The following is a 15,123-nucleotide window of genomic DNA, read 5'->3' as shown; positions in this document are numbered from 1 at the left end:
TAAAACCCTTTCCGCCTTTTTCAACAATTTCTATAACAAAACATTTCAAACTGATCATTTTGCCTATTTCAAACCTGTCAAGTTTTGTTAAATTCAACAAAGGCTACCAGAGGAGAATTTTTTTTATAGTATTGTCTTTTATTGTTATTCTTGTGTTTTTCAGAATAAAAATCACATAAGCCTAGTGTCTTTCAGAGCTAGAAAGTGTAAAGAGAAAGAGGCTACCAAAAAGAGAAATGCAGCAATGACTGTCTTGAAGGTCCATTACAAAGGAGCATTGAAGGGATTGACCTTTATTTGACACACCTGGGTTTGTTAAGAGAAACCACATATTTTATGGGGGGGGGGGAAGTCTTTAAAAGTGTAATGAACTAAACATCTACTAAAATCTATGGTTGACTGCTGAATTCTGAACCCAATCATATCGATAACAATTAGGCCTACATTTGATTCGAAGAAGAAGAAGAAAAAGTGTTCTACATTAACTATGAAAACCACATTAACCATGACATTTACATTGTCAAGAAAAAAACTATTGGTCATGAAATACCTGAAAATAATACAGTACATTGAAGTTTTTCCTCTCCGTAAACACCCACCATCATAGTTGAGATTATCACTGCTGACCGTTGAATTGTGAGTCCTTTAATGAACTAATCACCTCCTTGCTGAATAGTTTGAAGACAACAAAATGCACAAACTATTCAATAATGGAGATGCTGCAGACCTGATGCATAAACGTGCTGTGATATGAGTTTACTTTGGAATATGTGTGTGTGTGTGATTGTGCGAGTAGAATAGTGGATTAGCGATGGTAGGGACACGCCAGAATTCTGCCTTCACTTCCTGGCAACAAGGAGGCTATGGTAAAGAGGTTTTATTATAACGTGCAGATAGAGGGAGCTGTCAATCAGGTACTCTGATGCACGGCGCTGCAGGTCTGCATCCATCAGGAAATCCCCGGCCTCCTCTGTGCTCTGATGGAAGTTGTAAACATGGCGAACCACCACCTTGCCTTGCTGTCGTGCCATCACAATCACCGTCTTCTGGAAACTCACACCTGCAAAGTCTGGACTAGATGTGGCTGGTGTCACGATGATGCGAGGTCGACCTCCGTCGGTGCGTGTAGGTTGCATGGCACCCAGCTCAGTATAAGTTGACCTGGCACTGAGTGGGAGCCAGCGAGGGGAGAACAGAGCGTTCCAGGTTATTCTCTTGCTTGAGTCGTGGCCACTGGGGCCGAGCTGGGTCTGGAAGCTAAAGCTGCGGTCATCACGGGTTGGGCTATTGATGACCCAAGGGGAACCCCACGAGGAGGAAAGGTAGTTACGGGGAGTGAAAATACTGCAGTTGACGTCAAAGTATTTGGCCAGTTGGATAGGTGAGGCAGAGTGAAACTGGAAAGCGAGATAGAGAAGATCTCGAATAGACTCGTAGTGCTTTTGCATGAGGGCAGATTGCTTCTGAAGACGGAACAGGTGTTGAGGGGGGATCATACCATATCGAACAGCTCTTAGAGCGGTTTCTACAGTCTTACTGATGGGCTGGTTTTGGTTAATCCAGGTCTCCAGGGCCTCATACAGCTCCAGCTCACTTTGCAGAATAAGGTCAGAACGCTGGAGCAAAGAGAGGAGCAGGTCTTCACTGATGGAGCTCCATTCCCCACTCTGGAGCACCGAAGACAGGTTCCAGGACAGGTACTGCAGGCAGCTGTCTTGCAGGATCATGTCCCCAGTTTGCAGAGCATAGTTGTACCAGCCAATCACATGGCCGGTGGGGGAATCACTTGACAGATGTTGGGTCATATATTGGGTCAGACCCTGTTGCAAACTCCACACGCGGTACTTGCTGGCCAGCTTGTGCAGAGAAATAGCCTGATCCAGCCGCACTGAGATATCCCCGCAGTACAGATACCTGCAGGAAGAAAACGGTTGCTTTGGTAAAGCATGCTATATTTGAAACATGTGTTCTCTTCTCACATGTGAGTCACTGAATAAACCCACACCGTCTGTTTTCAGCAGTGAGCCTAAAACAGCCAATGTAATTTTAGAATACTTCAAAAACTGGAGCTTCTCATTTCTGCAAAGGAGGGAGGCAAATTATTGGATGAGCTCTATAGGTGACCGAAGTGGAAAAATACAGTTGCATCTACAACTAGAGCTCCAAGGTGTCTGAAACTTTATTGAGCCTGACGTGAACTCTCAGTCACCCTCACCTGACAAACTTGTCAAAGACGGCTGCACAGTCGGCCGTCTCCCTCAGCACAATATGACTGTTATTGCGAGTGAGCAGCAGTTCCTCAAACACGTCACTCTGCAGTGTGAGAACCAGGCTGTGGGCCTGGATCACCTTCACTTCATCTGTGTTGATGGTCTGCACCCGGAGAGTGACATCACTGCTGTTCCCCATGGCCAACAGGTTCTCCATACGCTGCACCAAACTCATGGAGTGATTCAGCACCGTGGCCCCATTGTCCAGGCCTGCCTCCTGCTTCAGGGCAGCTGTGGAGAAAATAGAGCGAGAAGATGGACAAGAAGCACTTACTGCAAACACAATCAGACCTTTTTTTAGTGCAGAAGAATTTGCCTTGGAGCTGCAGCGACATTCATTTTTATTTTCTACTTTCATCACCACCATCTGCAACAACTTGACTCTGCTTTCAAGCAGGATTCACATGCATTTGTTCTTAAAACTTAAACAGATTTGACACAGGAAAAGATGTCAAAAAGAAACTCTTTGACTTAACCACAACAGATAAGAAATCTGACTTTCACATCCTTCAATTTTTTTTTTCTGGTTTTAATTATTCAAGAAAGAGAACAAAACAGGTGGCTGACAGAAACCCTCCGCTAACATGTTCTCAAAAAGGATCCTGAGTTTGCAGCGCAAATTGCAGATGGCTGCTTCTATGCACTCCCTTGTGCGCAAGTACAAGTGGCATATATTGGAGGAGCACACATGAAAGACCCAGCGTGACAAGTTACTGTTTCCATTCTGCTCCACCACAGCCGTCAGCAGCCTGGTTGGCCTGTTACTGGGGGTTTAATGAGACACTTGGGGAGAACTCCTGGCTCCCCAGAAAGCTTCACAGGCTTCTCTAAGCCACAATGAAGAAGCCCTCTCTTCAAAGTAACCTTTTTCCAATTAGTGAGCCAAGACCCTGAGCGAGCTCAGCACAGTGGTGTGAGGGGGTTGCATCTTGACAGATGATTCTGGCACACTGTAGCCAATTGGAAAGTCACCAAATTTATGATCACTGTAGAAACAGTTGTATCTGTTACATCATTGATCTATTTTTCCAAATCTTGCCAGAAAAAATCTGAGTGATTTCCATCAAAGTACACTAAAAGGAACACATAAATAAAGAATGTTTCAGTCTCTTTAACACCAGCTGAAAACATAAAATAAAACAGTTTATACACTGTGGCTAAATATAGGATCAGATGAGTCTGTGCTCACAAGAAATAATACAAATGTTAATCTGACAGCAGAGGAATGTGGCCTTCAATAGCTTTGACTTAAAATCAGGTATAGTCAGATCTTCTTTCATGAATAAGAAAAGCTTTCCCTCGGCGCTCCTTCTGTACTGTATCACTGAGCCGGCACAAAGCCAGGCAGCAAATGGACCTGCCTGTCTCTCCCTGCACCCAGCAGACAGATAGATGAGCACAGGATGAGTAGAATAGATAAATAATACCCATCCTCTGCCCTGAGGCTGGGCACGAGCCACACATTCATGATGTGCCCTATATCCTCTATAAATTCAGGGAAGGCTGGAGTGAAATAAAAAACACAGCTTCTTCTACAATTTTTAAAAAAGATGCAAAAGTGATTCAAGTCTTTAAAAGTGAACAATTCAAAGTGCTGAAGACATGAGTGAACTTACCTCCTCTGACCATCATCGAGTTGATTAAGATGACCAGGGTGCCCACAAAGACCCAAGCAGGGATCCCTTGTTCCAAAGAGTGTACCATTTCTTCTGAGTTCTTTCCTGCCTCTCTTCCTTTGTCCTTTCCCCCTCTCTTCCTCACTCTGTGCCACTCTTTTCCTGACTCTTCCTCTGACTTCTTGTGCGTCTTTCCGCGTGTGAAGCCGTAAGGTGCGTTGCCCCCCTTGTGTGTGCCGCCCGGCTCCCTGTCCCGGCACTCTTTATGTAGGACGCTGGCCTTTCCCTGGCGCATCTCGCAACCCCACGGGCTCCATTGATTGGTGGAATCTGGCAGGGGCGTTGCTATAGCGACAGCTTTGATTTTGAATTTCTCCCTTTTGGATGTTACATGGTATTGATCAGTGGCACAGGGCCAACCGAGGACTCAGCTTAATGGTTTTTGTTTCATTTTTTTTTAAAGTGCGGGGAGTTAGGCACTATTAACAATCAATAATAACACAGTTTCATACTTTTGTGGCACTCAGAAAGCTGCAAATATCCGCACTGCTGAATTTGGTTTATATCTAATTATTCAATTAATTACAGCAGGTTGCCACTCAGGCCGAGAGTAATTGAGGTTCTTGTGTGTGTGTGACCAACGGCAGTCAATCACATTTTTATTCATTTCGTTGGACAGTTTTCTCAACTAAGAGCTAATTATCTCTCTGATGGCATGTTGATCGCATTAATGGGAGGATAATTTCTATGGTGCCTGATCTGCTCCTTAATTTAATGGTAGCTCTTCCGATCAAAATCAGCTGCCAATCAGGATTTTGTTAAGTCATGTTACTGGCATCTAAATTAATAAAGTTTATGCCAGCTGATCAAAATAAACTTCAAAAAAAAAACATCTTTGTGCAAGATTGAATATAAATACAACTATTTTGCATGTGTTTGAGTTGTTGTATGAAACAAACTCAGGCTGCATATGGATCTAATGGTCTGTCATAATAAGATCCATGCTGTGGAAATCAATATAAAATGCTGTAACGGCTCAAATTGAGCTTAACAGCCCCATGGCATAATGGAAGCATACACCCTACATTAACCATGTAACTGTGGTACTGCAGGAATTTGATTCAATGTAAAGCTGCAGCAATGAAATGGTCATACATAGTGCTTGGGGCTGGAACACATTTTGACAGTGCCAATTATATATGAGCCTATAGCAATGATCTGTCAGTCTGAGATGGGTCAGTCAATGCTGATGTCTTTGTTATATTCTCTAAAAAAGATAAGCTCAGTGTAAATTGATTTATAAAAAAAAATCATTGCATCAAACAAGGCCATTAGTCCAATCGAGATATTTATACTGAAATGCTGCAATGTGATAAAAGTGTTGAAAATAGGATCTGCCTTAGAGACACAAACAAGGACAGACATTTTAGAGGGATTTGGGTTGTGGTGAAGCCTCAGGCCTGCCAGGCTGCAGTAACAATGCAGGAGCAGAGACGCTCTGTGAGACCCCAACTTGAGCAACTGCTATGAATAACCTGACAGGTTCCCTGAGGATAGCGGGGCTGCTGAGGAGCCCTAATGACGGCAGCTGCAACAAACTGGACCAGACAACATAGACAGGGCATCGGATTCCACAGTGTATGGAAGCTTCTTCTAATTCTTTGACTTTCTGGAGGAGATGTGCACAAACGAGACTCAGGAATGTGAATGCAATAAACCTGTATAGATACAAATCATGGGAATTGCATGATTAAATGTCTACCTGGTAGTAATACTTTATTCTACATCAGTTTGCAGCTTGTAGAAATCTGTTGTTCAGCTATATTATGAGCAGACTGTATCCAAAGCCCCCCTTCAAAAAAGGAGAATGCCCTTCATGAAGGTGACATTGTTTTCTCCTTTGAGATCGGTCCCTATTAAGAATCTGCTATGCAAAGGGATGGATTGATGAGCTGCTGGGTTCGTGAGAGCACCCCTCGGGATGAGATCCATTGAGGGATCGATGCACCGCAGGGGGGCCCATCACGCAGCATAAACAGTGTGTTTAGTGCAGGCGGGATGCCAGAGTTAGTTTGGGCAAGGTGTCCTTCATGACCTAACTCCTGTGCATGCCCTTTGAATCTGGTCCACTTTAACAACTTTTGATATAAAATGTACATTTTACATGCTGAATGCATCAAATATCTGGTAATGAAGTAGTAGAACAAGTAAAATAGTACTAATCTTTAAATCAGCCGTATTTTTAGTTCTGTTGTGGCGTTGGCTTGTAGTTGCACATTTCAACCACTCAACCAATCTGAACAAACAGACAGAAAGAGAGACAAATCAAAGGGATTGGTTCATATCTTACTTAACTCTGTTCAACTTCAACTCTTTAAGCTTTTTAATCTCATAAGGTAACAGCAGGAAACTGAGAATGTACCAAAATGTGCATAAAACCAGAAAAGAAAGCCATCATCAGTCATCAGGGTCATCAAACCCTGTAAAATGCCTGGACAGACAGATCAGATTATTTTAGCAGTAATCTTACAGGCAACTTTAATAAGTGGTTGCAAACTGTTTTGTCTCCTATTGACAGATTACTAAACCTTGTGGAGATTTCATTCTGCGCTCGTCTGTTCAGATATGTTCTGATCTGACAGAAAATACAATGCTTCAGAGTTTTTTAGCACTGTGCAGTGTCATCATTTTTACTGTGTTTTTACAAATTCCAGATGAGTGGTCTTATATATAGACAAAACCCATAGTTCAGTATTACTAAAGGCAGTTTAATCAATGGATCAAATCAATATTGCTTTTAATCAAATGGTTGTTAAATGGCATGGTGACAACAGATCGATAAAAGGCCTGGTTTGTTGTTCAATCCTATTTGATTATGCAACACAGGACTCCATCTCTCCTGTAATAACATTTTCCACCAGGTGGCTCTGCAAACTGGAGGCACAGTTTCCCATGTCACTGTCTGCTCCGTGAAGAGGAAATAGACCCAAAGTACTATGAAAGTAAAACAGAGCGTTGTTGTTTTTGAGCAAATGATTGCATATACATTAGGTGGAAAAAAAATGGAAGAAATTGTTGAAGATTTTCTTTAATGTCTTTCTACATGTGTACCCTTTCCCCCTATATTATTAAAAAAAATAGGCCAGCACAAAGACATCTTCCATCACCTTTAAAGTGCAACCAAACAGTGGGTCCATCACTAAAACGGTTAATTATTAATCACCTATGTGCTTGGAATCAAAGTCTCTGTCAAAACAGGCCAGACCATGTCCAACGGCATACTAACACAAGTGAACATGTCTCACTTAAGAGGTGAGTGGGTCCTTTGTTTGAATGTAAGCTGCCTGAAACAAATAAGCAGGCTGGCTGCTAATCTCGCAGAATATGCAAAGCTGGAGAGAGGTTGGATAAAGACACAGAGCGGTTTGAGCTGGGTCCTTGGAGAAAGTTACACACACTCGCCAGATCATCAACACAACAACTGTGCATGACAGGAAAGCCATTCTGAAGCCTCTGCCAGTGAGACCATTATAGCATGGTTCAGTAGCAGCAGTTAAACGAGTGGGCAGGTGGACGACTGTCCATGGTTGTACCCGGAAAAACACGCAGGATTTAAAAAAAAAAAAAAAAAATAGATCGAACCAAGCTTCAAAATTCGTTAAAAGCCTACTCAAGTAAAATACATCGGGTAAGCTTGTTTGTGTCTTGCCGGCGTAGGTTCTACTCACCTGTTGGAGCGGTCATCGGTCCAGGTAAGAAGCCCCTGATGGAGCCGTGTTACTCTCATACCTCCAATACCACTGTAATGCTTTCATTGTTTGTTTAAAGTTGTGCTTGAGTAACTATCGATATGACTTTCTGAAATCACAGTGTTATTAAAGTTTATAATGAAATATTAGACAAAATACCAGCTTTTCCATGAAACAAATGTTTTGCCCATTTAGAAAATTATTTTATTATTATTATTATTATTATTATTTTTATTTATTTATTTTTTTGGTGGTGGGGGGGTATCAACCTTGGCAAGAAAACGTAATGCCTAATTAAAATTAGTGGAATAAATACAATAGCCTGTACTTAGCTGTACTTTAAACCTGCCATCTTCAATGTTGTAACAACATTTTAACCATATTTATTTCTCAGTCTCTCGATTAGCCTAAGTTTGAGAAAATATGTACAAAAAAAAGAACAAATGGTTTATGCAAGCAATAATGTAGTATTTAGTGCGACCTTTGTTTGCACCTGGCACATCTTGAACTCTTTTGGGCAGACTGTCTTTAAGTTTTCTTCAGGAATCACTTATTACAAAGCTTCCTTCAGCAGTTCTTCTTTCGTTTTAGGCTGTCTTACAAGTCTTTCTTTTGCCAGGTGATTCCATACTGCCTATTTGATATTCAAGATTCTGCATAGCACATGACACTAACTTTTTGCTTATGAGTGTTGTCAGGCTGTGAAATAAAACCATCCAAAATCAGAGGCTTTCCAAAAGGAATGGTATAACCCATTACAATAAAAATGCTAAAACAAGAAATGTAATGGTGGCCTACATCCTAAGTGTACTGCTTTGCAAAGTCTCCCGTTAAGTTTTATAATGAGGCCTCTGCAAATTAGATGCTGTAGCAAGACTAGACTGAGCTGTGATTACATCATGACATCATGTTGTAATTAAAGACAGACGGGACAATTTGGAGGAATCTTTAGAGAAGTTGATGGATTTATTTCAACTATACAGCATAAGACAGTTAGAATCCAAGTGATTTGTACAGTATGTGACGAATGATTTGTATTCCTTCCACACAACACAATATGGGTGCGATAATTTGTTTTAAAGTGCATGCAAAGTCATTAGCCCTTGCACTGTCCTCCAAGTTATCCAATGTAAATACAGTTTTGCAACAGATTTGCATGTGTATTTTGATAATGTGTTTTTTTTTTAAGGATTTAAGATTCAGACCTGCATTGAAACCATGGGATCGACCAGCCCTCCCAAAGGCTGTGGTTCCAGTATCAGCTCCATATATTACAACCTGTGTGACCTCACCACAGTGTGGGGGGTCGTGGTGGAGGCTGTAGCCGCTGCTGGTGTCATCACCTCCTTCGTTCTCTTCATTGTCCTCATGGCCAGCTTACCGTTTGTAACGGACAAGAAAAGAAAGGCTATGGTGGCCCTGCAGGCGGGAATTCTGGTCTGTACTCTGGGACTCTTTGGACTCACATTCGCCTTCGTCGTGGGTCGGTACTCGACCAGCTGTGCTGCACGGAGGTTCCTCTTCGGTGTGCTGTTCGCAGGCTGTCTGTCCTGCCTGATGATGCACGCGTTGTGGCTGGCCCTGCTGCAGCGCGGCAGGGGTCCCAGATGCTGGATGTTCTGCCTGGGTGCGCTTGGTCTGTGGATTGTGGAGGTGATCATCAACACAGAGTGGCTTATCACCACTGTTGTCAGGAGCTACCCTGAAGATGAAGCCGCCCCTGACCTCTCTTGCAGCTTTGCTAGTCTCGACTTTGTGATGGCTCTGATCTACGTCATGGTGCTGCTGGTTGCTGCTGTAGTGATGTCTGTGCCCACGCTGACACACAAGCAGAAGCAATGGCGGCTAGACGGAGCTTTCATTCTGGTGACCGGGATCTTCACCTTGGCCATCTGGGTGACCTGGATTGTCATGTACCTCCATGGTAACCAAGTGGTCGGAAGTCCGAGCTGGGATGATCCGACTCTGGCTATAGCTTTGGTTTCAAATGCCTGGGTGTTCCTCTTCTTCTACAGCATCCCAGAAATAAGCTTACTGACCAAGGAAGACGCAGACCAGGAGCCGCTGGATGACGGGGATCATGTTTATCCCACCAGGAGCCTGGTGTATGACAACATCCTGAAGGAGCCGGAGACACGCCCGCAGAACATGTACATAGAAAATAAAGCCTTCTCTATGGATGAGCCTACAGGTAGCCTACACATCATTTCCTTAACGTAATCCTATAGTGTTTTTATAAGTGCATTTAAAACTCCTGAACATTTCCAGAAACTTTGGGGTGAGCTGGATGTGCGAACACAAACATCCTTCTTTTTCCCCCTTCATGTGTGAAAGCTTCCTCAGGAAGGTTTCAGAGCTAGCCTGTCTGAATTTTCTAGACGTTTTCAGGAGATTATATGTAAAAATGGCTTTATGGTGCTTCAAAACACATGCATAAAAAAAAGAGATGCATGTGCAAATACACAAGGCAACATTTTTCCCCCGACTTTACCTGGAATAAATCTTGTAACATTTCCGTGAGAAGTCGGGGGGAGCTGATGAATCCTGCAGGAAATACTTGGAAATTCACCCCGATTCTAATTATTGTTTTAAGGGCAGAAACTCATTATAGCGTCAAACTCCATTGCTTTGTCCACCATTTCTACGTCATCCTTTTTACCTGATTGGAGAGCAACAACTGATGAAATAATGAAGCACAACAAAGTAGCGAGTGGGAGTTTCTTTTAATCTGCAGTTTCCCAGAGGACAAGAAGAAATATTGAGAAATACTCGGCGGATTACAGCCAAAAAGCTGCTTGTTTTTCATATGAAATGGTAATCCGCAAATTGTTTAGTCTCCTTGAGCACAGAGCTTCTCACCAATAACCATGAAATCCATTAGAATAACAGTTTACAAGCAGGTTAAATGTTTCCTGTCATGAGTGGTCAGTAGATTGTAATCATCTTTGTATTCACTCACAAACTGAAAACAGTGAAGCAGTAAAACATGATAATTACTGGTTTTGACGATTCAATTGGAGGGTTCTGTTGAATTCTAATGTGATCAGCGCTGGAGCAAGAACAAAGAACAGCAGGAAATGTGTTTGTGTTCGTTCAAGCCAGGTGACAGCGATCAACAGATAGAACACAGAATACTCCAGAAATGAGAAACAAATATTCAGGAATTTAGCCTATTCATTAACTATTCATTATCATTTCTGTGAAGGGTAACAGAATCCAACGTCAACTAAAGCAGTATCTGCCTGCGTCAGATATGATGGAATACTTTTCCAAGTGCACTGACCAATCGTAGCTCCACATAGTTAATTGCATGACGTCCGCCATGCAAACTTTGTCTGTGGGATGTTCGTTCCTGTCTGTAAAAAAATAAGCAGACAACACAAGAGCTGCATTGTGACACATGCATTACCTTCTCTTCTGCACTGCGCCGCTCGAGACGTCAGAGCTGTAGACGATGTGATGTTGAACACATCTGCAGAGCCCATGAGAGTGTACTTATAAGACAAACATAATAAAGTGCCATTTAGAAATAATTAACCCCTTTTCTAAAAAAAAAAAGAAAACAAACAAAAAAAAAAGTCTGACATACTTTATGAAGGTTGTGTCCTTTGGCAAAGTCAGGAAGGAGCAACAATCCACACACTTAGGTTGTCCAAACGTTGACCTTGATACCTTTTGATGCCACCACGTGTTTTCAATACACTCTCTGTTACCTTAATGATTGACACTATCTGAAAAATACTAAAGCTTGTCAGAAGCCTTCTGTATCGCCTGAAGTTTCCCTAGAATCGTAAATTAAAGATCTGGTATCCTCACAACTCTCTTGGCCAAGTCTTCAACACAATATGAAAAAGACAAAAATAATACTATCACTCTTTTAAACATTCAGCATTAATGAGCAGCCTTTTATGCTTGTGGTGCATGACACTGATGCAAAGCAGTAACTAGTCAGGAAGATAAATAGCAACATGTGTGCTTGTCAATGGAGAAAGTGTCTTTGAGTGACTCTGTTACATAAATCCAACAGAGTACAGAACACCTGTTTTCAACCTATGCAGTAAATGTTCATTCAAGTTCGATGTGACCTTGGGAAAGACACTCAACCACAAATTGCTCGCGCTGCTGCGTCAGCGGCGTTTGATTGTGTACGAGTGGATTAACTAATACTGATGGTCACTTTGCATAACAGCCTCTGCCTTCAGGGTGGGAAAGTGTAGGTGTGACATGCAGTGTTTAAAGCACTTTGAGAAGTTAGAAGACTAGAAAAGCATTATGCAAGCTCAAGTTCATTTACCTTTGAAACAACATTAGATGCGTTAAATGTGTGTTTTTAATAACTGTTTTTAAGTGTCATAATTGATTTCAAAAACCAAATACTCTGCCTTTCCTTCAACCAGTCTCCATAAGGCCGGAGTCTCCGTACGGTTCTTTTAATGGTCAGCTGAGAAGTTGTGTGTACCAGCCCACTGAAATAGCACTAATGGCTAAGGGCTTAACAAGGGTAAGTATGTGCACTGAATCTTTAACTATTTTAAACATCTCTTCCAACATGTCTGCATCCATCACTTCTTTGTGTGTGTTTCTGCAGATGAACCAGGAAGCGATGCTGCCCCGAGCCAGAACCCCGTCCTTGAATCCGGGATGTGTGGGCTCCCTGCCTCGTTCACACGTGTCCCTACCGTCTTAAGGACTGTCACATGCAGGCTGTAGGTCTCAAAGAGGGCTACCAACACTTAAAGCCATCAGATTAAGCTCCACTAAGGTTTCGTTGCACTGACTAGTTTGTGTGTTTGGATACATGTTACACGTGTTTCAAACATTACAAAGTCCGTTAATTTAACGATCGGCAGTATCGTAAAAAGTACTGAAGCTTTGAAATAACTCAAAATAACTACAACAGAGAGACTGACAGACAGCGCTGTCTAAATTGCACAATCATGTTGTCAATATTTCATAGTCCAATATAAACATGTGTAGGAGGGCTTGCTCAATGTTTGCTACTTTAAAAATGACCCAATATGGAGTGCCGAGGATTTCGACTTTTGTTGAAGTGGTATCAAAAATCGACATCGATAGTTTAAATTTTGCGAGTATCATATTTGCGTTTACATTTTGTTGTCCTGACAACTGAAATGCATATAGCCTTCAATATTTTATTTTGAAATATAGTGCCTTAGTTCCTCTATTTCATTTCTATGCTCTCCGACCCTCCCTTACCTCCTGCTGAATGTTAAACCAGCTTTTCGCATGTTGCTTTGCTCAGTAGGAGAAGACAAGATGTCAACAAATGTTCATCTTCATGGTGAAGAAACCGACCCGACCTATTAGTCGGCCAACTGGTAGTATCGGCCGTATCAAGTGACTATCAGCTAGTTTTATTGCAGCTATATCAACTTTACGAGTCAAAAAGCATTTTGTTTGAGTTTTATTGTGTAACACTCGCAGTTCTTGTTGACCAGCAAACAAGCATCTTCACTCTCTACATGTGCAGTTACTTTCATCTCGTCTACATTATAAACCTTAATCTGTCTTTCCCACAGCTGTTTGATAACTGCATTTGAGGGATAAACAATAAATGTGTATATCTAAGGATCCAACATAGATTAAAAAATATCTGCTGGTTTTTTTTTTCTCTTCCTGATATCGATATCTGCCCCAAAAACTCTCGGCCCTTCACTTTTTAACAAGGTGAAAGAGCAGCAACTCTTCTCTCTCTGCCTTTTACACATCTACAAACTCAACTCACAACTTGGAACAACAAGTAAAAACATTTAGGTGACAGCTGACCTTCTGTATGTTGATGCTAGAGACACAATAGACAAGCTTTAGGCACGGATAAAGGATTAAACGTTTGACTGTTATATGTTAGTTTTTATCCACAGGTGTTGTATTCTCTGTAATCGTTTTTTTTTTTTCTGCTGATTTTTGTAATCTGTTTGCAGTTAAACACACTTTGATTAGGACATACTCTTTCTGGTTTTTTGGACTTATAGAAGTGTAATATCATGTAAAGTTGTCAAATTCTAACTTATTAAACCTGTAAAGGTTCCTAACAAATCCGGTGTGGCTGTTGGATCTGTGGGTTGTTGCAGACTTGCAGGTTCAGGCAGATGTGGGGCGATGCAAGAGGAAGTGTCACAGGTATTACCATGGTCTTTATGCTGCTTAGTTATTTACATAATGTTTGTTTGACCATCTATAAAAGCTTCTCATACTGCTGTGTATGGGCTTACAATGCAGAGAGATGATTACTGAATGTAGTCTGAATATTAGAGCAGTTAAAAATTGCTCCTGAATGTGCAGTTTTTCAAAATAAAATCCCAAAAATATTAGTGCAGGACAAAGGAAATTACTTTGAATGCTTCCTTTCCTTTACAAAAGCAGGAACAATTATTCACAAATGATGTCGCACACACCTGCTCACACACACTTCCAGAGCTTCTGAGTGAGTGGAGGCTGCCTAGCAGCAGGCTGAGTAGGCTCTCTCTCTCGATCACTCCCACCATCCTGTGCTGTCAGGAGAGAAAAATAGCTCACAAACTGAAAGTCACACAGATTAGAAATATTCAACCGATCCTGTATGTAGATTGTCAGGATTTAACTCCTTGTGCCTACACCTTTTTTCCCCTCTTTGTTGTAGTTGTTGGATGCAAAACAGATGTAAAGCGTTAAAAAAAAAAAAAAAAAAAAAACAGAAGTGAACACTAAAGGAACAGTGTATCCAAATGTAAACAAAAGGCTTTCAGACAGCTGACGATATTTTCTGAGCATTTCTAACTACTCCCTTTTTACTTATATTAACTGCCTTGTTGCTGCTTTGATAAACTCTGGATTAATGGTCAAACTTTAGGCTATCCCAGAGGAGCTCGATTGGACACATACATGAAATAAGGAGTTAAACGCTAAGGTGTCAGCTCTTTAGGAGACCTTCTCAATACACAATCTTGGCAGTAGGTTTGTTTATCATGTAGAAGACATTAATTCCTGATCAATGCCTTGAGCTCTGTTCAAGTCTCTGTCTGCCAGGCAGCACCTTTAAACCCCCTGGTGACATGAGTAGCTGTCTTGTGCACATGGACACACAGGTGGTTACATGACCAGTGGTGGTTCAGCTCATGGGAGTCAGGACTACCAATCACAAGCAGCTGTCCCCACTTAACGCATTTCATTGTCACTGTGACAACCTTCAGTGGACGAACACAGCAGAAAACAAACACACACCTGTGAACCTACGGACCAGATGACAGACATTCAGTATTTTAAGGATTATAGCATGTGGAGGATGTTCTCAATAATTTGTTTGCTTTTAGATCTAATACGCTAAGAAAGACGCAGCCGTCCGACTAAACAGAACCTCTCTGTATTTGAACAGTTTGTCCCCGGAGCCAGTATTTACACAAAGGCCGTGTTCATGACGGTAAACCTTTTAAGGATTACAGAAGTAATTAGCTGTGCCAGGCTCTAATAAGTGCTCCGCATTTGAAAAGG

At 41.7% G+C, this 15,123-nt stretch overlaps 2 protein-coding genes across 3 annotated transcripts; one reads left to right on the top strand and one right to left on the bottom strand.

Moving 5' to 3' along the window:
* Positions 1-264: 264 nt before the first annotated feature.
* btbd17b (BTB (POZ) domain containing 17b) lies at positions 265-7,698 on the bottom strand. Of its 2 annotated transcripts, none has more exons than XM_079367281.1 (3): positions 7,615-7,698; positions 2,216-2,501; positions 265-1,914 (listed from the first exon to the last, which is right to left on the bottom strand). In XM_079367281.1, the coding sequence occupies exons 1-3, from the start codon at positions 7,628-7,630 to the stop codon at positions 840-842; spliced, it is 1,377 nt and encodes a 458-aa protein (XP_079223407.1). In that variant the 5' UTR covers positions 7,631-7,698; the 3' UTR covers positions 265-839. The 2 variants fall into 2 exon arrangements, with proteins under 2 accessions (XP_079223407.1, XP_079223406.1); XM_079367280.1 differs by lacking the exon at positions 7,615-7,698 and adding an exon at positions 3,887-4,195.
* On the top strand, positions 7,203-13,692 carry LOC306838879 (G-protein coupled receptor family C group 5 member C-like). Its single transcript, XM_079367282.1, has 4 exons — positions 7,203-7,638; positions 8,825-9,826; positions 12,033-12,136; positions 12,224-13,692. Exons 2-4 carry the CDS (start codon positions 8,854-8,856, stop codon positions 12,320-12,322), a joined length of 1,176 nt encoding a protein of 391 aa, XP_079223408.1. The 5' UTR covers positions 7,203-7,638; positions 8,825-8,853; the 3' UTR covers positions 12,323-13,692.
* The last annotated feature ends 1,431 nt before the right edge of the window (positions 13,693-15,123 follow it).

The sequence above is a fragment of the Symphodus melops genome, assembly GCF_947650265.1.
Source record: "Symphodus melops genome assembly, chromosome: 17".
NCBI classification, from domain to species: Eukaryota; Metazoa; Chordata; class Actinopteri; order Labriformes; family Labridae; genus Symphodus; species Symphodus melops.
This window is presented reverse-complemented; position numbering and strand designations above follow the sequence as displayed.

What these genes read in the sequence shown, in the direction of transcription:
- btbd17b (XM_079367280.1), bottom strand. Translation starts at nt 4,181, where the DNA reads ATGCGCCAGGGAAAGGCCAGCGTCCTACATAAAGAGTGCCGGGACAGG. An exon ending in CTCGATGATGGTCAGAGGAG is followed by an intron (nt 2,502 to 3,886) that starts GTAAGTTCACTC and finishes TTTTCTCCACAG; the next exon opens with CTGCCCTGAAGCAGGAGGCA. An exon ending in GTCTTTGACAAGTTTGTCAG is followed by an intron (nt 1,915 to 2,215) that starts GTGAGGGTGACT and finishes TTCTTCCTGCAG; the next exon opens with GTATCTGTACTGCGGGGATA.
- LOC306838879 (XM_079367282.1), top strand. Translation starts at nt 8,854, where the DNA reads ATGGGATCGACCAGCCCTCCCAAAGGCTGTGGTTCCAGTATCAGCTCC. An exon ending in CTCTATGGATGAGCCTACAG is followed by an intron (nt 9,827 to 12,032) that starts GTAGCCTACACA and finishes TCCTTCAACCAG; the next exon opens with TCTCCATAAGGCCGGAGTCT. An exon ending in TGGCTAAGGGCTTAACAAGG is followed by an intron (nt 12,137 to 12,223) that starts GTAAGTATGTGC and finishes GTGTTTCTGCAG; the next exon opens with ATGAACCAGGAAGCGATGCT.